The 24,875-nt window shown below is 52.3% G+C and overlaps 1 protein-coding gene across 1 annotated transcript; it reads right to left on the reverse strand.

The window, feature by feature from the left end:
* Positions 1-8,007: 8,007 nt before the first annotated feature.
* Positions 8,008-24,341, reverse strand: LOC138247053 (zinc finger protein 883-like). Its single transcript, XM_069201825.1, has 2 exons — positions 24,222-24,341; positions 8,008-12,737 (listed from the first exon to the last, which is right to left on the reverse strand). The coding sequence occupies exon 2, from the start codon at positions 12,724-12,726 to the stop codon at positions 11,356-11,358; it is 1,371 nt and encodes a 456-aa protein (XP_069057926.1). The 5' UTR covers positions 12,727-12,737; positions 24,222-24,341; the 3' UTR covers positions 8,008-11,355.
* Positions 24,342-24,875: the final 534 nt, after the last annotated feature.

Raw genomic sequence — 24,875 nt, forward strand, 5'->3', positions numbered from 1 at the left:
GGGGAATCCAAGGAGGGGTGACTTGCGGGGCTCAGACCAGGTTCTGTTACCTAGAATCCTTTGCAAACCTCAAAATTTGGCTAAAAAAACACATGTCCCTCACATTTCTGTGGCAGAAAGTTCTGGAATCTGAGAGGAGCTACAAATTTCCTTCCACCCAGCGTTCCCCCAAGTCTCCCGATAAAAATGATACCTCACTTGCGTGGGTAGGCCTAGCGCCGGCGACAGGAAACACCCCAAAGCGCAACGTGGACACATCCTAAATTTTGGAAAAAAACAGAGGTGTTTTTTGCAAAGTGCCTACCTGTAGATTTTGGCCTCTAGCTCAGCCGGCACCTAGGGAAACCTACCAAACCTGTGCATTTCTGAAAACTAGAGACCTAGGGGAATCCAAGGAGGGGTGACTTGCGGGGCTCGGACCAGGTTCTGTTACCCAGAATCCTTTGCAAACCTCAAAATTTGGCTAAAAATACACATGTTACTCACATTTCTGTGGCAGAAAGTTCTGGAATCTGAGAGGAGCCACAAATTTCCTTCTACCCAGCGTTCTCCCAAGTCTCCCGATAAAAATGATACATCACTTGTGTGGGTAGGACTAGCGCCCACGAAAGGAAAGGGCCCAAAACACAACGTGGACACATCACATTTTTTTATAAAAAGCAGTGCCTACCTGTGGATTTTGGCCTGTAGCTCAGCCGACACCTGAGGAAACCTAGCAAACCAGTGCATTTTTGAAAACTAGAAACCCAGGGGAATCCAAGATGGGGTGACTTGCAGGGCTCTGACCAGGTTATGTTACCCAGAATCCTTTGCAAACATCAAAATTTGGCCCAAAAAACACTTTTTCCTCTCATTTCGGTGACAGAAAGTTCTGGAATCTGAGAGGAGCCACAAATTTCCTTCCACCCAGCGTTCCCCTAAGTCTCTCGATAAAAATGGTACATCACTTCTGTGGGTAGGCCTAGCGCCGGCGACAGGAAACACCCCAAAGCGCAACGTGGACACATCCTAAATTTTGGAAAAAAACAGAGGTGTTTTTTGCGAAGTGCCTACCTGTAGATTTTGGCCTCTAGCTCAGCCGGCACCTAGGGAAACCTACCAAACCTGTGCATTTCTGAAAACTAGAGACCTAGGGGAATCCAAGGAGGGGTGACTTGCGGGGCTCAGACCAGGTTCTGTTACCTAGAATCCTTTGCAAACCTCAAAATTTGGCTAAAAAAACACATGTCCCTCACATTTCTGTGGCAGAAAGTTCTGGAATCTGAGAGGAGCTACAAATTTCCTTCCACCCAGCGTTCCCCCAAGTCTCCCGATAAAAATGATACCTCACTTGCGTGGGTAGGCCTAGCGCCGGCGACAGGAAACACCCCAAAGCGCAACGTGGACACATCCTAAATTTTGGAAAAAAACAGAGGTGTTTTTTGCAAAGTGCCTACCTGTAGATTTTGGCCTCTAGCTCAGCCGGCACCTAGGGAAACCTACCAAACCTGTGCATTTCTGAAAACTAGAGACCTAGGGGAATCCAAGGAGGGGTGACTTGCGGGGCTCGGACCAGGTTCTGTTACCCAGAATCCTTTGCAAACCTCAAAATTTGGCTAAAAATACACATGTTACTCACATTTCTGTGGCAGAAAGTTCTGGAATCTGAGAGGAGCCACAAATTTCCTTCTACCCAGCGTTCTCCCAAGTCTCCCGATAAAAATGATACATCACTTGTGTGGGTAGGACTAGCGCCCACGAAAGGAAAGGGCCCAAAACACAACGTGGACACATCACATTTTTTTATAAAAAGCAGTGCCTACCTGTGGATTTTGGCCTGTAGCTCAGCCGACACCTGAGGAAACCTAGCAAACCAGTGCATTTTTGAAAACTAGAAACCCAGGGGAATCCAAGATGGGGTGACTTGCAGGGCTCTGACCAGGTTATGTTACCCAGAATCCTTTGCAAACATCAAAATTTGGCCCAAAAAACACTTTTTCCTCTCATTTCGGTGACAGAAAGTTCTGGAATCTGAGAGGAGCCACAAATTTCCTTCCACCCAGCGTTCCCCTAAGTCTCTCAATAAAAATGGTACATCACTTCTGTGGGTAGGCCTAGCGCCCACAAAAGGAAATGGCCCAAAACACAACGTGGACACAACATATTTTTTCACAGAAAACAGAGGTGTTTTTTGCAAGGTGCCTACCTGTGGTGTTTGGCCTGTAGCTCAGCCGGCCCCGGGGGGGGGGGGGCAGAAATGCCCTAAAATAAATTTGCCCCCCCAACCCCCACCCTCCCCCGCCGGGAGCGACCCTTGCCTACGGGGTCGCTCCCCCTGCGTGACATTGGCACCAAAAAACAAATCCCCGGTGCCTAGTGGTTTCTGCCCCCTTGGGGGCAGGTTGACCTAAACTCAGCCAATCTGCCCCCAAGGGGGGCAGAAATGGCCTAAATACAATTTGTCCCCCAGGGGAGCGACTTTTGCCTGATGGGTCGCTCCCCATCTCTAAAAAAAAAAACAAAGAAAAAAAAAAAGAAAAATTCCCCTGGCGCCTAGAGGTTTCTGCCCCCCCCACCCCCGGGGGCAGATCGGCCTAATAATAGGCCGAATTACCCCCCGAGGGGGGGGGGGCAGAACACTCTAGGCATCAGGGCAATTTTTTTTTTGTGTTTTTTTTTGTTGTTATTTCTTTTTTTAGAGATGGGGAGCGACCCATCAGGCAAGGGTCGCTCCCCTGGGGGGGGGGCAAATTGTATTTAGACCATTACTGCCCCCCTGGGGGCAGATTGGCCAATTTTAGGTCAATCTGCCCCCAAGGGGGCAGAAACCACTAGGCACCGGGGATTTGTTTTTTGGCGCCAATGTCACGCAGGGGGAGCGACCCCGTAGGCAAGGGTCGCTCCGGGGGGGGGGTGGGGGTTGGGGGGGCAAATTTATTTTAGCCCATTTCTGCCCCCCCGGGGGACAGATCGGCCTATTATTAGGCCGAACTGCCCCCGGGGGGGGGGGGGGGGGGGGGCAGAACACTCTAGGCACCAGGGCAATTTTTTTTTTTGTGTTTTTTTTTTTTTGTTGTTTCTTTTTTAGAGATGGGGAGCGACCCATCAGGCAAGGGTCGCTCCCCTGGGGGGGCAAATTTTATTTAGACCATTTCTGCCCCCCTGGGGGCAGATTGGCCAATTTTAGGTCAATCTGCCCCCAAGGGGGCAGAAACCCCTAGGCACCGGGGATTTGTTTTTTGGCGCCAATGTCACGCAGGGGGAGCGACCCCGTAGGCAAGGGTCGCTCCCGGGGGGGGTGGGGGTTGGGGGGGCAAATTTATTTTAGGCCATTTCTGCCCCCCCGGGGGACAGATCGGCCTATTATTAGGCCGAACTGCCCCCGGGGGGGGGGGGGGCAGAAAACTCTAGGCACCAGGGCAATTTTTTTTGTGTGTTTTTTTTTTTTGTTGTTTCTTTTTTTAGAGATGGGGAGCGACCCATCAGGCAAGGGTCGCTCCCCTGGGGGGGCAAATTGTATTTAGACCATTTATTATTAGGCCGATCTGCCCCCGGGGGGGGGCAGAAACCTCTAGGCGCCAGGGGAATTTTTTTTTTGTTGTTTCTTTTTTTAGAGATGAGGAGCGACCCATCAGGCAAAAGTCGCTCCCCTGGGGGACAAATTGTATTTAGGCCATTTCTGCCCCCCTTGGGGGCAGATTGGCTGAGTTTAGGTCAACCTGCCCCCAAGGGGGCAGAAACCACTAGGCACCGGGGATTTGTTTTTTGGTGACAATGTCACGCAGGGGGAGCGACCCCGTAGGCAAGGGTCGCTCCGGGGGGGGGGGGGTGGGTGTTGGGGGGGCAAATTTATTTTAGCCCATTTCTGCCCCCCCGGGGGGCAGATCGGCCTATTATTAGGCCGATCTGCCCCCGGGGGGGGGGGGGCAGAAACCTCTAGGCGCCAGGGGAATTTTTCTTTTTTTTTTTCTTTGTTTTTTTTTTTTTTAGAGATGGGGAGCGACCCATCAGGCAAAAGTCGCTCCCCTGGGGGACAAATTGTATTTAGGACATTTATGCCCCCCTTGGGGGCAGATTGGCTGAGTTTAGGTCAACCTGCCCCCAAGGGGGCAGAAACCACTAGGCACCGGGGATTTGTTTTTTGGTGCCAATGTCACGCAGGGGGAGCGACCCCGTAGGCAAGGGTCGCTCCCGGCGGGGGAGGGTGGGGGTTGGGGGGGCAAATTTATTTTAGGGCATTTCTGCCCCCCCCCCCCCGGGGCTGGCTGAGCTACAGGCCAAACACCACAGGTAGGCACCTTGCAAAAAACACCTCTGTTTTCTGTGAAAAAATATGTTGTGTCCACGTTGTGTTTTGGGCCATTTCCTTTTGTGGGCGCTAGGCCTACCCACAGAAGTGATGTACCATTTTTATCGAGAGACTTAGGGGAACGCTGGGTGGAAGGAAATTTGTGGCTCCTCTCAGATTCCAGAACTTTCTGTCACCGAAATGAGAGGAAAAAGTGTTTTTTGGGCCAAATTTTGATGTTTGCAAAGGATTCTGGGTAACATAACCTGGTCAGAGCCCTGCAAGTCACCCCATCTTGGATTCCCCTGGGTTTCTAGTTTTCAAAAATGCACTGGTTTGCTAGGTTTCCTCAGGTGTCGGCTGAGCTACAGGCCAAAATCCACAGGTAGGCCCTGCTTTTTATAAAAAAATGTGATGTGTCCACGTTGTGTTTTGGGCCCTTTCCTTTCGTGGGCGCTAGTCCTACCCACACAAGTGATGTATCATTTTTATCGGGAGACTTGGGGGAACGCTGTGTAGAAGGAAATTTGTGGCTCCTCTCAGATTCCAGAACTTTCTGCCACAGAAATGTGAGTAACATGTGTATTTTTAGCCAAATTTTGAGGTTTGCAAAGGATTCTGGGTAACAGAACCTGGTCCGAGCCCCGCAAGTCACCCCTCCTTGGATTCCCCTAGGTCTCTAGTTTTCAGAAATGCACAGGTTTGGTAGGTTTCCCTAGGTGCCGGCTGAGCTAGAGGCCAAAATCTACAGGTAGGCACTTCGCAAAAAACACCTCTGTTTTTTTCCAAAATTTAGGATGTGTCCACGTTGCGCTTTGGGGTGTTTCCTGTCGCCGGCGCTAGGCCTACCCACGCAAGTGAGGTATCATTTTTATCGGGAGACTTGGGGGAACGCTGGGTGGAAGGAAATTTGTAGCTCCTCTCAGATTCCAGAACTTTCTGCCACAGAAATGTGAGGGACATGTGTTTTTTTAGCCAAATTTTGAGGTTTGCAAAGGATTCTGGGTAACAGAACCTGGTCCGAGCCCCGCAAGTCACCCCTCCTTTGATTCCCCTAGGTCTCTAGTTTTCAGAAATGCACAGGTTTGGTAGGTTTCCCTAGGTGCCGGCTGAGCTAGAGGCCAAAATCTACAGGTAGGCACTTCGCAAAAAACACCTCTGTTTTTTTCCAAAATTTAGGATGTGTCCACGTTGCGCTTTGGGGTGTTTCCTGTCGCCGGCGCTAGGCCTACCCACGCAAGTGAGGTATCATTTTTATCGGGAGACTTGGGGGAACGCTGGGTGGAAGGAAATTTGTAGCTCCTCTCAGATTCCAGAACTTTCTGCCACAGAAATGTGAGGGACATGTGTTTTTTTAGCCAAATTTTGAGGTTTGCAAAGGATTCTGGGTAACAGAACCTGGTCCGAGCCCCGCAAGTCACCCCTCCTTGGATTCCCCTAGGTCTCTAGTTTTCAGAAATGCACAGGTTTGGTAGGTTTCCCTAGGTGCCGGCTGAGCTAGAGGCCAAAATCTACAGGTAGGCACTTCGCAAAAAACACCTCTGTTTTTTTCCAAAATTTAGGATGTGTCCACGTTGCGCTTTGGGGTGTTTCCTGTCGCCGGCGCTAGGCCTACCCACGCAAGTGAGGTATCATTTTTAATCGGGAGACTTGGGGGAACGCTGGGTGGAAGGAAATTTGTAGCTCCTCTCAGATTCCAGAACTTTCTGCCACAGAAATGTGAGGGACATGTGTTTTTTTAGCCAAATTTTGAGGTTTGCAAAGGATTCTGGGTAACAGAACCTGGTCCGAGCCCCGCAAGTCACCCCTCCTTGGATTCCCCTAGGTCTCTAGTTTTCAGAAATGCACAGGTTTGGTAGGTTTCCCTAGGTGGCGGCTGAGCTAGAGGCCAAAATCTACAGGTAGTCACTTTGCTAAAAACAGCTCTGTTTTCTGTGATATGTCCACGTTGTGTTTTGGGGCATATCCTGTCGCGGGCGCTAGGCCTACCCACACAAGTGAGGTATCATTTTTATCGGGAGACGTGGGGGAACGCTGGGTGGAAGGAAATTTGTGGCTCCTCTCAGATTCCAGAACTTTCTGCCACAGAAATGTGAGGAACGTGTTTTTTTAGCCAAATTTTGAGGTTTGCAAAGGATTCTGGGTAACAGAACCTGGTCCGAGCCACACAAGTCACCCCTCCTTGGATTCCCCTAGGTCTCTAGTTTTCAGAAATGCATAGGTTTCCCTAGGTGGCGGCTGAGCTAGAGGCCAAAATCTACAGGTAGTCACTTTGCTAAAAACAGCTCTGTTTTCTGTGATATGTCCACGTTGTGTTTTGGGGCATATCCTGTCGCGGGCGCTAGGCCTACCCCCACAAGTGAGGTATCATTTTTATCGGGAGACGTGGGGGAACATAGAATAGCAAAACAAGTGTTATTGCCCCTTGTCTTTCTCTACATTTATTCCTTCCAAATATAGGGGTGTGTGTAAAAAAGACATCTATTTGAGAAATTCCATGTAATTCACGTGCTACTATGGTCACCCCGGAATTCAGAGATGTGCAAATAACCACTGCTCCTCAACACCTTATCTTGTGCCCTTTTTGGAAATGCAAAGGTTTTCTTGATAGCTATTTTTTACTCCTTATATTTCAGCAAATGAATTACTGTATACCCGGTATAGAATGAAAACGCACTGCAGGGTGCAGCTCATTTATTGGCTCTGGGTTCCTCGGGTTCTTGATGAACCTACAAACCCTATATATCCCCGCAACCAGAGGAGTCCAGCAGACGTAACGGTATATTGCTTTTGATAATCTGACATTGCAGGGAAAAGTTACAGAGTAAAAAGTAGAGAAAAATTGATGTTTTTTTCACCTCAATTTCAATATTTTTCTTTTTCAGCTGTTATTTTCTGTAGGAAACCCTTGTAGGATCTACACAAATGACCCCTTGCTGAATTCAGAATTTTGTCTACTTTTCAGAAATGTTTAGGTTTCTGGGATCCAGCATTGGTTTCATGACCATTCCGGTCACTGACTGGAAGGAGGCTGAAAGCACAAAAAATTGCACAAATGGGGTATGCCCCAGTAAAATGCCAAAATTGTGTTGAAAAATTGGGTTTTCCGGATTCAAGTCTGCCTGTTCCTGAAAGCTGGGAAGCTGCTGAGTTTAGCACCACAAACCCTTTGTTGATGCCATTTTCAGGGGAAAAACCACAAGCCTTCTTCTGCAGCCCCTTTTTCCAATTTTTAAAAAAAAAAAACGAAATTTTCACTGTATTTTGGCCAATTTCTTGGCCTCCTTCAGGGGAACCCACAAAGTCTGGGTACCTTTAGAATCCCTAGGATGTTGGAAAAAAAGGACGCAAATTTGGCTTGGTTAGCTTATGTGGACAAAAAGTTATGAGGGCCTAAGCGCGAACTGCCCCAAATAGGCAAAAAAAGGCATGGCACAGGAGGGGGAAAAGGCCTGGCAGCGAAGTGGTTAAACAAGATGAAAAGTAAAAATTGAAATGAACTTGGTCAGTCCAACTAACTGAGCCAAACCACTAACACTAGAGTCCTGTCTTTACAAATGCTACCTGCCAGAATTAATAGCTTCACATAAAAGTGATCTCCACCCCTCCGTCCTCTGCTACAACCAGTCTCATAAGTGCTCTCAGGCAGACGCAGATGTCCCTCCTTCGCTTCAGAATGGACATTACAGCTTAAAGACCCCAAATACAACTCAAGTAATAAAGAGCCAACATTCACCATGTAGTGCTACAAACATTAATGTATTATTTGTTGCAGGGCTGTCTCAGAAAAAAGGTTTCAAGGCAACTGGAAAATTATAAGGCATCAAGGACAACAGTGAACATAAATACTCCATCAGAGATAAAACAATGCAACGAGTAAAATTCAAGATGTGATCAGTGTGAACACTGAATAATCAGGATATAGAAGAAAAATGCACAATAAAGAACAAAGGCTGAGAAGTAAAGAAATGTACTGTAAACAAGGTGAGGGATACAAATATTTATATAAAAAAAAAGAATACAGAAATATAAGTTCAACAAAAGTTTCAAAATGTATCATTTTCAAATGGACTAAAGTTTGGTGTTTCATTTATCTGAATATTATGCTGGAACATTTTCGTGATCTGTCACTCTCCAGTTAGGTCTGCACCACGCTGGTCTTAAGTCAAGAGGCAGCACATGGTAAGTGGGGCAGAGGGGAAAAGCAAGAACACCCCCTATGTAGAGTGCGCTCACCCCTTGAAGGGCTTTACAAATACACCCTTCTCCCCCAATGTGCTGGGCAAAAACACCCCCTGAAGGGCACAGCAAGAACACTTTCTGACAGGTAGGCCGGGCCACTGGAGTTATGCAGCAGAGGAAGTCCAATTTATACAACATGGGGTTGACTAAATTACGTGGCATGAAAAGGCAAATAATGTGGTGCAACGTGGCACATTTTTTGATAGTGTCTGAGCAAAGATTTCACAACATAAGTACCTGTCTAACAACAAAATACAGCAAGAAGTAACTGAAAGATGACTAGTCAACCTTTGCAAATGGCCTTACACTGCACAGGAACAGTAGACACCACAGATTTAAAACCCTTTGATCCGTCTGAGCTCAAAACAAAATTTTTGAGGTAAAATTTGCAGATAGGCAGCAGATATTGTATTATGGGGCAAATGAGACAAATCCATAAATATGAGGAAACTGCAACCGCCACAGAATCACAAAATTCTAGTGCCCTGCAGAGTAGGGCATAGATGCCCTTTGGCAAGCAAAACCAACACATGCCCTAATAGGCAGGGCAAATAGGTGGGGCAAGCACACCTGCGGACGTGGGGCAAACCATGCACACTTCCCGGTGGCCAGGGCAAGCACACCTCCTGTAGGACAGAGCAAGCACACCTCCCGGGCGAGCAGGGCAAGGCGAGCACGCCTCCCGGGCGAGCAGGGCAAGGCGAGCACACCTCCCGGGCGAGCAGGGCAAGGAGAGCACACCTCCCGGGCGAGCAGGGCAAGGAGAGCACGCCTCCCGGGCGAGCAGGGCAAGGAGAGCACGCCTCCCGGCGACCAGGGCAAGGAGAGCACGCCTCCCGGCGACCAGGGCAAGGAGAGCACGCCTCCCGGCGACCAGGGCAAGGAGAGCACGCCTCCCGGCGACCAGGGCAAGGAGAGCACGCCTCCCGGCGACCAGGGCAAGGAGAGCACGCCTCCCGGCGACCAGGGCAAGGAGAGCACGCCTCCCGGCGAGCAGGGCAAGGAGAGCACGCCTCCCGGCGAGCAGGGCAAGGAGAGCACGCCTCCCGGCGAGCAGGGCAGGGCAAGGCAAGCACGCCTCCCGGCGAGCAGGGCAGGGCAAGCACGCCTCCCGGCGAGCAGGGCAGGGCAAGCACGCCTCCCGGCGAGCAGGGCAGGGCAAGCACGCCCGGAAGCCCTTTTCAAACGTTTTAGGCGTTCATTAACTAAGGTACATAAAACTGCTGTCTCAACATATTTCCACATAGATGCAACTTCAGCCATTGATGAACTGTTGCATTTTCCTTACTAAATGATCAGTCAGTTTCCATGGGGAGAAAGTAACCTACATCCCTGCCTTTGTTCTGAGTGAGTCAGGAACCAGTTAGTGCGAAAGGTCACTTAAGAGAGCTTTCCTGACTCTTTATTGTCCTCTCGCTCTCCCTCTCCCTCTTTTAGTTTCTTTACAACCTATCAGTATTATCCATGTTCCATGCAATACACTTCGTAAGAGTAATATCAGGTCTTAAGAGTTTGTTACCCATCATTTACTGTTCACCAGAGCTCCACATCACTCCTACACAATCAAGAAGTGTTTGCTTGGTTAATGGTCAGATCTACATCAGCAGTCTACGCTGGGCAATACAGCTCGCTAGTAGTTTGACACTACACAAAACAGCTTTATTCCACTTCAGCCAGAATAGTTTGATGTCAGTTAGATATTCTAAAATATACAGTAGCAGACAACGTCCAGGATAGTTGTTATTGGTCGTACATTGTCCAACGTAGTTCGGAAAAGGTTAACCGCACTTGGCACCAGTCTTACACAGACCAATAAGTGGCTATTCCATCTAGACCCCCACTCTTGATCTTTCCAACAAATACTAATTGTGATAGATTCTGCTTTCTACGTTCATGTACAAACCATGGGCGCTAACGGTTTATACATGGTTAGTCGTGCATTACCACATTTTTACTGTGCTCTTAACTGCACTTTTGGCGAGTTAGTTAAGTGGCTATTGGTCCAATGAACAATGAATGTAAGTCTAAAGGCCTCAGCTTTAGGTAACGAAAGACGGCAGTCTATTTCCTAGCGAGTACCAACAAGAGAGAGCACTGAAGTACGGAAAGAAGCCCTGGTGCCTCCCAAAACGGAGGCACCCATTCATCCACAACAACTATTGAGGTAGTCTTAAGACACATTGGAAATACAAAGAGTGAGGGTAGAAATCAATAGTCTTCCTAAGGCTTCTGTCATTGTGTAGAGACAAAGATTCAGACTCTACAAGAATACTTTTAGTCTGTGTGTGCTGGAAAAACCTGGAGTGTGTTAAGCTTCACTCAACAGCACTACGTTGAAGTCACAGTGGTCGATTAACGCTTGGAAAACTCATCCAGCCCACACAATGTTCTATATAAAACATGGCGTAAAGGCTATGTTTCCTTTTGGCGGGTTGGTTGTAAATATCACTGCAAGGCTCTCGGACATCACAGAACTCCAACCAGAGGCACTGCAAGAAACCATGGAAGCTCTGCACAAATGTTTAGTGTTACGTGCTACTGGGGGAGCCTTCAGTTTTAATACGTCTTACAGTGAGGCAGCTTCAGAAGGCAACAGCTGCAATACCTGATCATCAAATTACAGGTCTAATAATCCCTTTTCCTGAATGCCTTCTTTTCCTAAGTAGGAGACACACAATGAATACTTGTTCATAATCTTTATCAGTTCACAATGGATGCCGGTCCACAATAAATGTGTGATCGGCATCGCTCTGAGGAGTGCATATCTTCAAGGTAGGTTTCATTTTTATAACATTATTTAAATTTGATGAAATTATTTGGATTTGGACCTAGCAGAACACTCCTGGTTAACCATCATTGTCCACAACAGTCATTTGAGTTTCTTCGGATGCTGCAGGGCACGCGACCTCCCTCCGTGGGACAGCCTTCTCTCTCATTAACATGTGAGTATCCTGGTGGCGCAGGAAGGTGGTGCTGAATCTGAACGTTTTCCCACATTCCCGACAGCGGAAGGGTCTTTCTCCAGTGTGCCATTTTTCATGCGACTTCATATTGCTTTTGATACTGAAGCATCTCCCACAAATACTACACGCAAAGGGCCGCTCTCCTGTATGGATCCTCTGATGCCTGATAAGGGATGAGCTGACGCTGAAGCTCTTCCCACATTCAGTGCACGTGAAGGGTTTCTCCCCTCTATGGGCCCTCCGATGAATCTGTAACTGTGACACTTGCCCAAAGCTTTTACCACATTCGTCACACACAAATGGCTTCTGTTCGCTGTGCGTTGTCTGGTGATTGACAAGTAAAAACTTCTTCATGAATGATTTTGTGCACTTGCTGCACTGAAAGATTCTCTCTTTGGAGTGAGTTTTCTGATGTGTCACAAGAGCAGATTCAAGACAAAATGTTCGCCCACATTCCGTGCAAGCGAAGGGCTTCTCCCTTATTTGTGTTCTCTTGTGTTTTATGATTTTGGACCCATGGCTAATTTCTTTGAGAGGATTTTCCTCATTGTGAATTTTTTGGTGTATGACAAGGGAGGAACTTAACCTGAAGGTGTTTCCGCATTCATTGCATGTAAAACAGCTCATTCCGGTGTGAATTCTCTGGTGTACGGCAAGTGCAGCTTGTCCACTGAAGATTTGACCACACTCTGTGCATGAGCAGATTTCCTCTCCAACATGGGTTCTCTGGTGCATCAGGAATGATACTTTGTCACTAAAACATTCTTGGCAGCCAGGGCACTTGTATGGTTTCTCCCCTGTGTGCATTCTCTGATGGATCGCTAGTGAGAAGTAACTGTGGAAATATTTACCACATTCCACGCACTGGCTCCCCTCACCCGTTGTGCTTTCTTTATGTGATACAAGAGCAGTACTGCTGCCAAAGTTTCTCCCACATTCATTACAAATATAGAGAGTCTCTGTGACGGGAGCGCTCTGGAGTGGTACTTTTTCACTGAGGCTTTGGCTGCATGGAGTACAGTGGGTTGGTTTCTCTCCATCAGTGGAACCATCTCGGGGGGTGTCTGCTTCACAGGCAGTGGGTGGATCCAGCCCATTTCCTGTAATGTTTCTGTGTGTCATTCGTTCTTCTTGCTGTTGCTGAACTAGTTCTTCTTGCTCCGAACAGCAGCGCACATCCTCTCCAACGTTCCTTGACAGTTCATCAACAACTTCTAGCAACATGTTGCACTCTTCACTTTCATTCAAGTCCATGGCTGTGGTCTCTGGTGAAAAGAAGAAAGTTGATGTTAGTCCAACCCACAAAAATTACAATAAGGAAATAAAACACACCATAGCAAATCTTAAAAGGTTACACTCTATATTTGGGAAGTGTAGTATCATAATGCCAGACTGAGTCTTGGGCTAAAGATCACCAGATCAAGCATCCCTGCACAATTCTTTAAAGCAATCCTTTGTATTGCTTTCCTTGGTTTTGCTACGCAGTGTCTGTTTACAACAACGCAGCATAGACCAGAGGCACTCATTCGAGATGTCAGTGTGGGAGCCACAGCAAGGCACAGGCAGGTGGCCACCAGCAGAAAAAGTGGACACTAGCGCACTGAGGACTGAAGCTGGGAGTCCTTGGTTCAGTAAACAGACACCTTTAAAACCCAGCCAGTTTAGTGAAAATGCAGCTCAACAAATACCACCTGGTCGTTGATGTGAAGCCCAGGATGCAGCCCCAATTTAAAGAAGTCTACAATACCTGTATGTAATAAGAACATAACATTACTACTTATCTGTAATAGCTTGCCTTACCAGAAGAGAGTGAAAGCTCAGATAACATCAACTGTGGAGAGCTAACTGGTCACTTCACTCTCGTGTAAACTTACTTTCCTTGACATGCTGATGCCTTCCCAAATAATGGCATATTCATAATTCTCTGGTACAGGAGGGTGGGGATCAAACTCCAAGCTACCACCGGAAGGGCCGCCACAGTGCAATGTTAAAGAAGCAGACCAACGCTAACATCAACAGTGTGAAATCTTTCACTGGAGAGTACCAACCGCTCCATCACTCTGTCTTTGATACCCTCTACATTCTTTTTACCCTTTGACTCTACGTCCTTCACTCCTGATTTACAAACTCTTACATTCTTTTTTACTTTTTGCACCATTTCGACTCTCCTGCTCTTTTATTTTACCCACTTATCACTCTTCTGCATAGCCTTTCCCCCCCCCTCTACTGCCTTTCCTGACTTATTGTGCCACACGCTAATCTGCTGCGCCTGCATTTCCTGATACTCGCTCGTGCCCCACCCAGCCCTGCCCTCCACCTTCCTGGACTTACCTCATGGCAGGGACAAGGGGACACAGCAGCACTCCTCGTACATGACCTAACCGCCACCTCTGCCACAGTCTCCCACCCCATCATTCCACACCTCCACAAGACAGTAATTCATGGACCCGGACTGGATCAGCTCCCTTCTCACATGTTTACAACCAATCAGTCAGCCTCACACCATACTCTTCCTCTGCCTTCAACATGATCTGCAGTGTCCCCCAGGGATCCTGCTCAGCCCCACACTCCTTAAAGCCCTGCTCGCCAACATCACCTGAACCCATGGACTCAGCATCATCTCTTACACACACGACACCCTGCGCATCTTATCTCTCTCTCCGACAACGCCATCATCAGGCAAATGGCATATATGAAGTCGCAAAACTGAGGAGGCTCAACTGTTCTAAGCTGAACTCTTACAAAACAGAAGTGATAGTCCTCAGAAAAGACACCTCTCTCTAGTCCTCGGCCTAGATTCTTTCATGACTAGGACCAACCCTTTAAACTCACCCAGGAACCTAAGGGTCAACAATTAATTCTTGATGTCCAATCAGTTTAACAGGGTGGCTACATCCTGCTTCCACAATCTCAAACATCTGAGAAAAGTATTCATATGTCTCCTGCTCAACACCCGAAGAACAGGCACTCAGGCATTAATCATCTCCTTAGTTTTGCTTTCCTTACTTTCACTACGTAATGTGGATGCAGCAAAGTGGACAATAAAAAAGCCTCTATCCCTGCAACACCTCGCAACTCAACAAGAGACTCCAGATCATTCAGAACGCAGCAGCCAGACTCACTTTCAAACTCACATATCCAAACACCTCAAAGATCTACACTGGCTCCCCATACACAAACGCGGCCTCTTCAACCTCTTCACATATATCTATAAAGCACTAAACAAGATCCTGGGCAACCACATTAGAGTCCACACACCCACCTCTGCTAAGCCCACCTCCTGCTGGCCCAGGCCCCCCGAATCCATAGAGCCAGAACTGGTGGTCGCATCTATCCTGAGCTGGCTCCTTCAGCCTGGAATGACATCCCCAACACATCAGAGCCACCTGCACGAGCTTAAAATATTGCACAAAACTGAAAATCTGGTTCTCCCAAAAGGCCCCAGTCAGAGCTCCATCCCACTTCTCATGGCACGAGGGTACTCCCCCGGGTGACAAATGTGCCTTATAAATACATATGGCGTCATCGCTAGCGCTCAAACAAAGAAAAATGCACCTAACGTAGCTTGTGTTAAAGCCTACTTTAGATAAAGTTGTAAGCTCTGTAGAGCATCAGAATGCTGCTATTGTGGCCATGAAATAATTCACTTTTTATATGGTTTGATCATCTGCTTGTCTAAAAGAAATCAGAATGTATTGTATCTGAGACTTACAGGAAATACTCTTTACGTTCCATGGGATGTTCTACAAGAACTAGCGGCAGAGCTTTAGATTTATTCAGATATTGAACACATCAGTGTCTGAGATTAATTTAAGCTTTCCACCCATCACCTTGTTGTTTTTGCATTTGTCACCCTCAAGCACGCCGGGTATTCCCAGACGTGGGTACCGTTCTCACTGTCCCACTGGATTCAAGCTAGCTTGGCCGGTGAGGGGTGATACCCCGAAACTTGTCCCAGGGTTCTTGTTTCCAGTCCAGGGAGGACCTGGCCTGGCAGTTCGGCCTGGACTGTTCCCATGGGGAGCAGGGTCAAGGCTGATTTGCATATGGCTGGGTTCAAACTGCGATGGCATGGTGATCAAAAATCAATGAATTGGGATCGCCCCGAGCAACTGCCAGTGACTGAGATTAATTCAAGCACTCCAACCATCAACTTCTTGTTTTTGCGTACTGGAAAAGTATCAAAGTAATGGACACTGATGATCTTAAAACCTGACTGTAAGGCTCCAGGTAAATAGCAAAACGCTTAGGGTACAGGGGAAACCCTGTTGGGTGCCCCGATTAATATGAATTACATCTGAATGACCCTCCCCCGAGTACACACAACTCGAACCAGGAGCAAGAGAGAGGTATATGGAGATTCGGTACAAGTTAAATACAGAGAGCCAAAGCCCACGAGTGTGTTTACAGTCCACGGGGAGCGCCTGGAGACCTTGTCAAATGCCTTTTCAGCATCCAATACAATTATCTTGCGGGTCTATTCAGTACACTTGCAGCCTTGAGAACCTTTATGGCTGGATTGATACGGGATGAAGTGTTCACGAGGGAATGAATCCATGCTACATAGGATCAACCAATGCGGTAACACAGTGCATAGAGATTAGCTAATATACAAGTGTCAATTTTAGAATTGATTAATGAAATAGGCCGATAAGAGCCGCAGCTGAGGGGATCTTTATTCTTCTTCAAAAAGAATGCCATATATGTTTCTCCTCATGGAGATGGTACAAGACGTGTAAATGCTGAAGAATGAAATAGATCGTGCAAAAGCTGGGTGATTATTTTAGAGGACACCTCGTAAAATTCAGTAAGAATAGAATCAGGTATGGCTGCTTTATTGGCAGCAAGCTGAAACATAGCTTTCTCCATCTCAGCTTGTGAAATTTATTAATCAAGCATCTCTTGCTGCTGTTCAGTTATCTGGTTTAACCTTACTGCCAGAAGATAGCTACTGACAGTGCAGTCAGTCATAATCAGAGCAGTTATCATCATACAGAGTAGAGTGAAATGTTCTAAATACCGCCAAGTTGCCCTAATGTGCTGTTACAGTCTTGCTTGAAGAATCCTTGAGGCCCAAGAGTAAACTGTTGCTATTCCTATCATTCATCTGATAGGATAGTAAGCACCCCATATCTTCACTGTTTTCAAAACAGAAGACCTATTTTGCCTGAAACTTTGAACAGACCCAATCCCAGATATTTTTCTGTTAAAATATTAGAAACACCCATTCAGGAGGCCACTTCTTCCTAAAACTAAGTGAGTGATCTACTTTCAGTTGCATAGTACATAAGTGCACCTCCATCACTCTTTCTGCATTTCCCTGCCAGATAGCATAGCTCAAAGTGCAAGGGTGACAGATGCTCTTCTCCAAGATTAGAGTCCCTTCCTTTGTTATGCCTTTCCTCTCTTCGTGATGATTCCCAGAGTTCTAGCACAGTTGCAGAGACAAGAAGCAGAGATTGTGCTGATCTCTCCATTTTGGAGGGCTCAACCGATCATTCTGGAAATAGCTTGTGCTCCTCCTGGTCTTTTGCCCTGGTGCTAGACGCTCCTCCTAGACCAAGTGGGCTTGCCACACCCATTGATTCGAACAGGTCAACTGTATCTAGTGGCTTGGTGTCTTTCAGGCAAAATTGGAATCTCCCAAGCCTTTCGAGTGAAGCACAGGAATTCATTAATCAGTCATGTGCTCCTAGCACCCACAAACGATATTCCTCTGCTTGGTGGCGCTGGTGCAATTCATGAGGTGCAGATCTATTTAAACACTGACTGCACCAGGATATTGAATTTCCTTTCTTCCTTAGCAGCGTCTGGATGGCTTATTGTTCTATCAACAATTTCCAGACGGCTATCTCTGCCAGGCATGTATTTACTGAAGGGAAACATGTAGGTCAATTGTCTGAGGTATTTGGATGCTGAATCCTCCCCTTCCCAGATATTTGGAACTTTGGGATGTTGATCTCAGATTTTTTGATTTCTGGCCCTTCAATAAATATTTGTCCAGGAAGCAGCTATCATCTAAGCTAACTATTTTACTCTGTCTTATCTCATGTAAAAGTATCTGACGTCAAGGCCTTGGATTTGGCAGGGAGACATTTTCCTCCAGAGGGAGTATCTTGTGTCATCTCTCAAAGAATGAAGTGTAATACCAGGTTAGTGTCTTTTCCCACTGTTCCAGATAACACTAATCTTTGTGTGGTGAAATGTTTGAAGGATTATGAGGTTAGTACAGCCGAATTTCGTTCAGATATGTTGGGTAAACCTTTGACCTCCCTCCAGAAACCGCTTCGCCCAGTCTCTTCGGCGACTTTAGCCAGATGGATGTGATGGCTTCAGTCAGAAGTGGGTATTGATGTGTCAAAATTTGAGGCTCACTCAACAAGAGGATCTATGGCGTCCAAAACGTTTTCCCTAGGTTCTAGTTTAGAGGATATACTAGGTGCCGCAAATTGGTCTTCTGATTCTACTTTTAAAAGATTTTATTATAAACCTATTTTAGATATCTCTTCAATTGTTATGGCACGACTTTAAACTAGCATAATTGGAGCCTTCGTTCCTGGCAGAGAATGAAAAATTTCCTAGCTTTCGCGTCAAGAATTTCAATTCTATTAAGGACATTGAGGCGGGGATTATCCCAACCAGTGACGCGAAAGCTAGAAAGTTTTTCATTCCCAAGGAAGCTCTATGTATGCACTTAAAGTGACAGCTGTGTGATAGTTTGTGGGGAAAGTCCAATATTTTAGTCCAGTCTGTACCTTGCAGAGGTTTGGTCACATCAATCACCCAGGTAGTATGATGAGAAGACCTGGAATGGCGTCCATGTTGCAGGAAAAGTCTGTACACCCATATTATCAGTTTGCCACCAGTCATTATGGTGCAGAGCTTCTGCTGCACCTCGTATAGGATTAGTGCTAGGTGGAAGACATGAAATAAGGCATTTAGTGATTGTTTAAGGTGGTTGTAAGTAAGGAGTTGACTGGGGTGAAGATGGTAGTCTGCCAAAAGGGTTTGGAAATTGGGTAGCTTGTCGCCCAGAAACAAATCCGCCAATTTTAAGACACCTGCAGCATGCCACTGACGGAGTTGCTCTGTGCACAGCCGTCCTGGGCGTGTGGGAAGGCTTTGCAAAGGTAGTGGAAGAGCACATGGTTTCTTTTTGTCAGTAAGTTTACAGGTCCAAGCAAAGTGGGCTCAGAGGGACGATGATGCTCTGCTGAGATTCCCCTGCTGCAAATCAGTGGGAGAATGGTAGATATTAATCAGCAGGTATCAAAAGGTAACTGGTTTCCAGTTCAATCTGGAATCTAATTGTATATAAAGGGGAAAACAGTGGCATATGTTACAGAAACACTAATTACATTTTAAAAAATGTACATGTTGTTTGAGCAATTTACATGCCAAATATTTTGAAGAATGTATGTGTACTTGACACTTAGTGATAACCCAGAACACTAGTTTGGCTTTTGCCGAGTTGCAAAACCATTGTAAGACATGGACAAAGCGGGCAATTGCCTTGCACAAACTCCTGTTGTTACTTTCTGTGAAAGGGAGCTCGGGCAGGTGTGGGGGAGGGGTGTGTGTGTGTGGGGGGGAGGGTGTGTGTCTGTGTGTGGGGGGGAGGGTGTGTGTCTGTGTGTGGGGGGGAGGGGGTGTGTGTGTGTGGGTGTGTGTGTGTGTGTGTGAGGGGGTGTGTGTGTGCGCGGGGGAGGGTGTGTGTGTGCGCGGGGGAGGGTGTGTGTGTGCGCGGGGGAGGGTGTGTGTGCGCGCGGGGGAGGTGGTGTGTGTGTGTGTGCGCGGGGGAGGTGGTGTGTGTGTGCGCGGGGGAGGTGGTGTGTGTGTGCGCGGGGGAGGTGGTGTGTGTGTGCGCGGGGGAGGTGGTGTGTGTGTGCGCGGGGGAGGTGGTGTGTGTGTGTGCGCGGGGGAGGTGGTGTGTGTGTGTGCGCGGGGGAGGTGGTGTGTGTGTGTGCGCGGGGGAGGTGGTGTGTGTGTGTGCGCGGGGGGGGGGTGGTGTGTGTGTGTGCGCGGGGGAGGTGGTGTGTGTGTGTGCGCGGGGGAGGTGGTGTGTGTGTGTGCGCGGGGGAGGGGGTGTGTGTGTGTGCTCGGGGGAGGGGGTGTGTGTGTGTGCGCGGGGGAGGGGGTGTGTGTGTGTGCGCGGGGGAGGGGGTGTGTGTGCGGGCGCGGGGGAGGGGGTGTGTGTGCATGCGCGTGGGAGGGGGTGTGTGTGTGCGGGGGAGGGTGTGTGTGTGTGCGGGGGAGGGGGTGTGTGTGTGTGCGGGGGAGGGGGTGTGTGTGTGCGGGGGAGGGGGTGTGTGTGCGCGGGGGAGGGGGTGTGTGTGTGCGCGGGGGAGGGGGTGTGTGTGTGTGCGTGGGGGAGGGTGTGTGTGTGTGTGGGGGAGGGTGTGTGTGTGTGGGGGAGGGTGTGTGTGTGTGTGTGCGGGGGTGTGTGTGTGTGCGGGGGAGGGGGTGTGTGTGTGCGGGGGTGTGTGTGTGCGCGGGGGAGGGTGTGTGTGTGTGTGTGCGTGGGGGAGGGTGTGTGTGTGTGTGTGTGTGGGGGAGGGTGTGTGTGTGCGGGGGAGGGGGTGTGTGTGTGTGCGCGGGGGAGGGGGTGTGTGTGTGCGGGGGAGGGGGTGTGTGTGTGCGGGGGAGGGGGTGTGTGTGTGCGGGGGAGGGGGTGTGTGTGTGTGCGGGGGAGGGGGTGTGTGTGTGTGCGGGGGAGGGGGTGTGTGTGTGTGCGGGGGAGGGGGTGTGTGTGTGTGCGGGGGAGGGGGTGTGTGTGGGGGAGGAGGGTGTGTGTGCGCGGGGGAGGGGGTGTGTGCGCAGGGGAGGGGGTGTGTGTGTGCGGGGGAGGGTGTGTGTGTGTGCGGGGGAGGTGGCGTGTGTGTGTGCGCTGGGGAGGGGGTGTGTGTGTGAAGGGGGGAGGGTGTGTGTGTGTGAAGGGGGGAGGGGGTGTGTGTGTGCGCGGGGGAGGGGGTGTGTGTGTGCGCGGGGGAGGGGGTGTGTGTGTATGTGCGGGGGAGGGGGGGTGTGTGTGTGTGGGGGAGGGGGTGTGTGTGTGTGTGGGGGAGGGGGTGTGTGTGCGGGGGAGGGGGTGTGTGTGTGCGCGGGGGAGGGGGTGTGTGTGTGTGCGGGGGAGGGTGTGTGTGTGTGTGGGGGAGGGGGGGTGTGTGTGTGTGGGGGAGGGGGGTGTGTGTGTGGGGGAGAGGGGGGGGTGTGTGTGTGGGGGAGGGGGGGGGGTGTGTGTAGGGGGGGTGTGTGTGTGTGGGGGGGAGGGGGGGTGTGTGTGTGGGGGGGAGGGGGGGTGTGTGTGTGGGGGGGAGGGGGGAGAGGGGGTGTGTGTGTGTGCGGGGGAGGGTGTGTGTGCGGGGGAGGGTGTGTGTGTGTGCGAGGGGGGGGTGTGTGTGGGGGAGGGGGGGTGTGTGGGGGAGGGGTGTGTGTGTGGGGAGGGTGTGTGTGTGGGGGAGGGGTGTGTGTGTGTGTGGGGGAGGGGGGGTGTGTGTGTGTGGGGGAGGGGGGGTGTGTGTGTGTGGGGGGAGGGTGTGTGTGTGTGTGTGGGGGGAGGGGGTGGGTGTGTGTGTGTGGGGGGAGGGGGGGTGTGTGTGTGTGGGGGGAGGGGGTGTGTGTGTGGGGGGAGGGGGGGTGTGTGTGTGGGGAGGGTGTGTGTGTGGGGGAGGGGGTGGGTGTGTGTGGGGGAGGGTGTGTGTGTGCGCGGGGGAGGTGGTGTGTGTGTGCGCGGGGGAGGGTGTGTGTGTGCGCGGGGGAGGGTGTGTGTGTGCGCGGGGGAGGGTGTGTGTGTGCGCGGGGGAGGGTGTGTGTGTGCGCGGGGGAGGTGGTGTGTGTGTGTGTGCGCGGGGGAGGTGGTGTGTGTGTGTGCGCGGGGGAGGTGGTGTGTGTGTGTGCGCGGGGGAGGTGGTGTGTGTGTGTGCGCGGGGGAGGGGGTGTGTGTGTGTGCGCGGGGGAGGGGGTGTGTGTGTGTGCGCGGGGGAGGGGGTGTGTGCGTGCGCGGGGGAGGGGGTGTGTGCGTGCGCGGGGGAGGGGGTGTGTGTGTGTGGGGGAGGGGGTGTGTGTGTGTGTGGGGGAGGGGGTGTGTGTGTGTGTGGGGGAGGGGGGGGTGTGTGTGGGGGAGAGGGGGGGTGTGTGTGTGTAGGGGGGGTGTGTGTGGGGGGGGAGGGGGGGTGTGTGTGGGGGGGGAGGGGGGAGAGGGGGGGTGTGTGTGCGGGGGAGGGTGTGTGTGTGCGGGGGAGGGTGTGTGTGTGCGGGGGAGGGTGTGTGTGTGCGGGGGAGGGTGTGTGTGGGGAGGGTGTGTGTGTGGGGGAGGGGGTGTGTGTGGGGGGGAGGGTGTGTGTGTGTGTGGGGGGGGGGAGGGTGTGTGTGTGTGGGGGGAGGGGGGTGTGTGTGTGGGGAGGGTGTGTGTGTGGGGGAGGGGGGTGTGTGTGGGGGGGGAGGGGGGTGTGGGGGGGGGGAGGGGGTGTGTGTGGGGGGGGGAGGGGGTGTGTGTGTGCGGGGGAGGGTGTGTGTGTGCGGGGGAGGGTGTGTGTGTGCGAGGGGGGGTGTGTGTGGGGAGGGTGTGTGTGTGGGGGAGGGGGAGGGTGTGTGTGTGTGTGTGGGGGAGGGGTGTGTGTGTGTGTGTGTGTGGGGGAGGGGGGGTGTGTGTGTGTGGGGGAGGGGGGGTGTGTGTGTGTGGGGGGAGGGGGGGGTGTGTGTGTGTGGGGGGAGGGGGGGTGTGTGTGTGTGGGGGGAGGGGGGGTGTGTGTGTGTGGGGGGAGGGGGGGGGGTGTGTGTGTGTGGGGGGAGGGGGGGGGGTGTGTGTGTGGGGGGAGGGGGTGTGTGTGTGTGGGGGGTGTGTGTGTGTGGGGAGGGTGTGTGTGTGGGGGAGGGGGGGTGTGTGTGTGGGGGGGGAGGGGGGGTGTGTGTGTGGGGGAGGGGGGTGTGTGTGGGGGAGGGGGGTGTGTGTGGGGGGGGGGAGGGGGTGTGTGTGGGGGGGGAGGGGGTGTGTGTGTGTGGGGGGGGAGGGTGTGTGTGGGTGTGGGGGGAGGGGGGGGGGTGTGTGTGTGGGGGGAGGGTGTGTGTGTGTGTGTGGGGGGAGGGGGTGTGTGTGTGGGAGGGAGGGTGTGTGTGTGTGCGCGGGGGAGGTGGTGTGTGTGTGTGCGCGGGGGAGGTGGTGTGTGTGTGTGCGCGGGGGAGGTGGTGTGTGTGTGTGCGCGGGGGAGGTGGTGTGTGTGTGCGCGGGGGAGGTGGTGTGTGTGTGTGCGCGGGGGAGGTGGTGTGTGTGTGTGCGCGGGGGAGGTGGTGTGTGTGTGCGCGGGGGAGGTGGTGTGTGTGTGTGCGCGGGGGAGGTGGTGTGTGTGTGTGCGCGGGGGAGGTGGTGTGTGTGTGCGGGGAGGGGGTGTGTGTGTGTGCGGGGGAGGGGGTGTGTGTGTGTGCGGGGGAGGGGGTGTGTGTGTGTGCGTGGGGGAGGGTGTGTGTGTGTGCGTGGGGGAGGGTGTGTGTGTGTGTGTGGGGGAGGGTGTGTGTGTGTGGGGGAGGGTGTGTGTGTGGGGGAGGGTGTGTGTGTGTGGGGGAGGGTGTGTGTGTGTGTGCGGGGGAGGGGGTGTGTGTGTGTGCGCGGGGGAGGTGGTGTGTGTGTGCGTGGGGGAGGGTGTGTGTGTGCGGGGGAGGTGGTGTGTGTGTGCGGGGGAGGGGGTGTGTGTGCGGGGGAGGGGGGTGTGTGTGTGCGTGGGGGAGGGGGTGTGTGTGTGCGTGGGGGAGGGTGTGTGTGTGTGGGGGAGGGTGTGTGTGTGTGTGTGGGGGAGGGTGTGTGTGTGTGGGGGAGGGTGTGTGTGTGTGGGGGAGGGTGTGTGTGTGTGTGCGGGGGAGGGGGTGTGTGTGTGCAGGGGAGGGGGTGTGTGTGCGGGGGAGGGGGTGTGTGTGTGCGGGGGAGGGGGTGTGTGTGTGCGCGGGGGAGGGGGGGTGTGTGTGTGTGGGGGAGGGGGGGGTGTGTGTGTGCGGGGGAGGGGGTGTGTGTGTGTGCGGGGGAGGGGGTGTGTGTGTGTGTGCGGGGGAGGGGGTGTGTGTGTGCGGGGGAGGGGGTGTGTGTGGGGGAGGAGGGTGTGTGTGCGCGGGGGAGGGGGTGTGTGTGTGTGTGGGGGGGAGGGTGTGTGTGTGTGTGTGGGGGGGGAGGGTGTGTGTGTGTGTGTGGGGGGGGGAGGGTGTGTGTGTGTGTGTGGGGGGGAGGGTGTGTGTGTGTGTGTGGGGGGGGGGAGGGTGTGTGTGTGGGGGAGGGGGGTGTGTGTGTGGGGGAGGGGGGTGTGTGTGTGGGGGAGGGGGAGGGTGTGTGTGTGTGGGGGGGAGGGTGTGTGTGTGTGGGGGGGGGGAGGGTGTGAGGGTGTGGGGGAGGGGGGGAGGGGGTGTGTGTGTGTGGGGGGGGGAGGGGTGTGTGTGTGTGGGGGGGGAGGGGGTGTGTGTGGGGGGGGGAGGGTGTGTGTGGGGGGGGAGGGGGTGTGTGTGTGTGGGGGGGGGGAGGGGGTGTATGTGTGTGTGTGTGTGTGGTGGGGGGGTGACGCCGTGACTCGGCGCCGAGGGGTTCACTCCCTGCTGAGCCGGGAGGTGAAGCGCCGCCTGAACGCGGCAGACACAGACGACGGGGAGTGCTGTCCGGAGAGCGCCTCGAGGCTCCAGGGCGCAGGCCCCCCCTCCCCCGGCGGCAGCGCGAGACCCGGGACAGCCCTCCCCCAGCACGGTCCCCCCAGGCCTCCCCTCCCTACACCCAGTACCTGCTCGGCGGCGCCCCCGGTCCCACCACGAGGCCTCCCGCTCCTCGCTCGGCTGATCCACGGACGGACCCTCCCGCCCTGTGCTGCCGCTGCCCCCGCTGACCCGGAAGTGGGAACCAGGTGGGCTGCGGCGCTGCGGAGTCTCACCCGGAAGTGGAAGCTAGATGGGCTGCGGAGTCTGACCCGGAAGTGGAAGCTAGATGGGCTGCGGAGTCTGACCCGGAAGTGGAAGCTAGATGGGCCGCGGCGCTTCGGAGTCTGACCCGGAAGTGGGAACCAGATGGGCCGCGGCGCTGCGGAGTCTCACCCGGAAGTGGAAGCTTAGTTCGCTGATTGACACCCCGGTCACGCCCTGGGCTCCGCTCGTGTGTTCACGTTTAAGGGTCGGCGGAGCCCGGAGGGGGCTGAGGCGCCGCACACACCGGCCCCGCCTCCGACGCGGCCCGACGTCTCTGCACGTTAACTGTCACTCCGGGGGCGCTGCATCAGCGCCGGAGCAGCTTCGAAGCGCTATCACCTCCGGTCATCAGCCACAGCAGCGGCTTCCGCACCCGCATGTGTGACACTGAGAGTGACACCGGACAGCCGGATGTGTGACACTGCGAGTGACAGACACTGAACAGCCTCATGAGTGACACTTCCACGGTTCCACTG

This window comes from Pleurodeles waltl, chromosome 1_1 (assembly GCF_031143425.1).
Source record: "Pleurodeles waltl isolate 20211129_DDA chromosome 1_1, aPleWal1.hap1.20221129, whole genome shotgun sequence".
Classification (NCBI taxonomy): Eukaryota; Metazoa; Chordata; class Amphibia; order Caudata; family Salamandridae; genus Pleurodeles; species Pleurodeles waltl.

Coding starts and splice junctions, on each gene's coding strand:
- LOC138247053 (XM_069201825.1), bottom strand. CDS start 12,726: ATGGACTTGAATGAAAGTGAAGAGTGCAACATGTTGCTAGAAGTTGTT.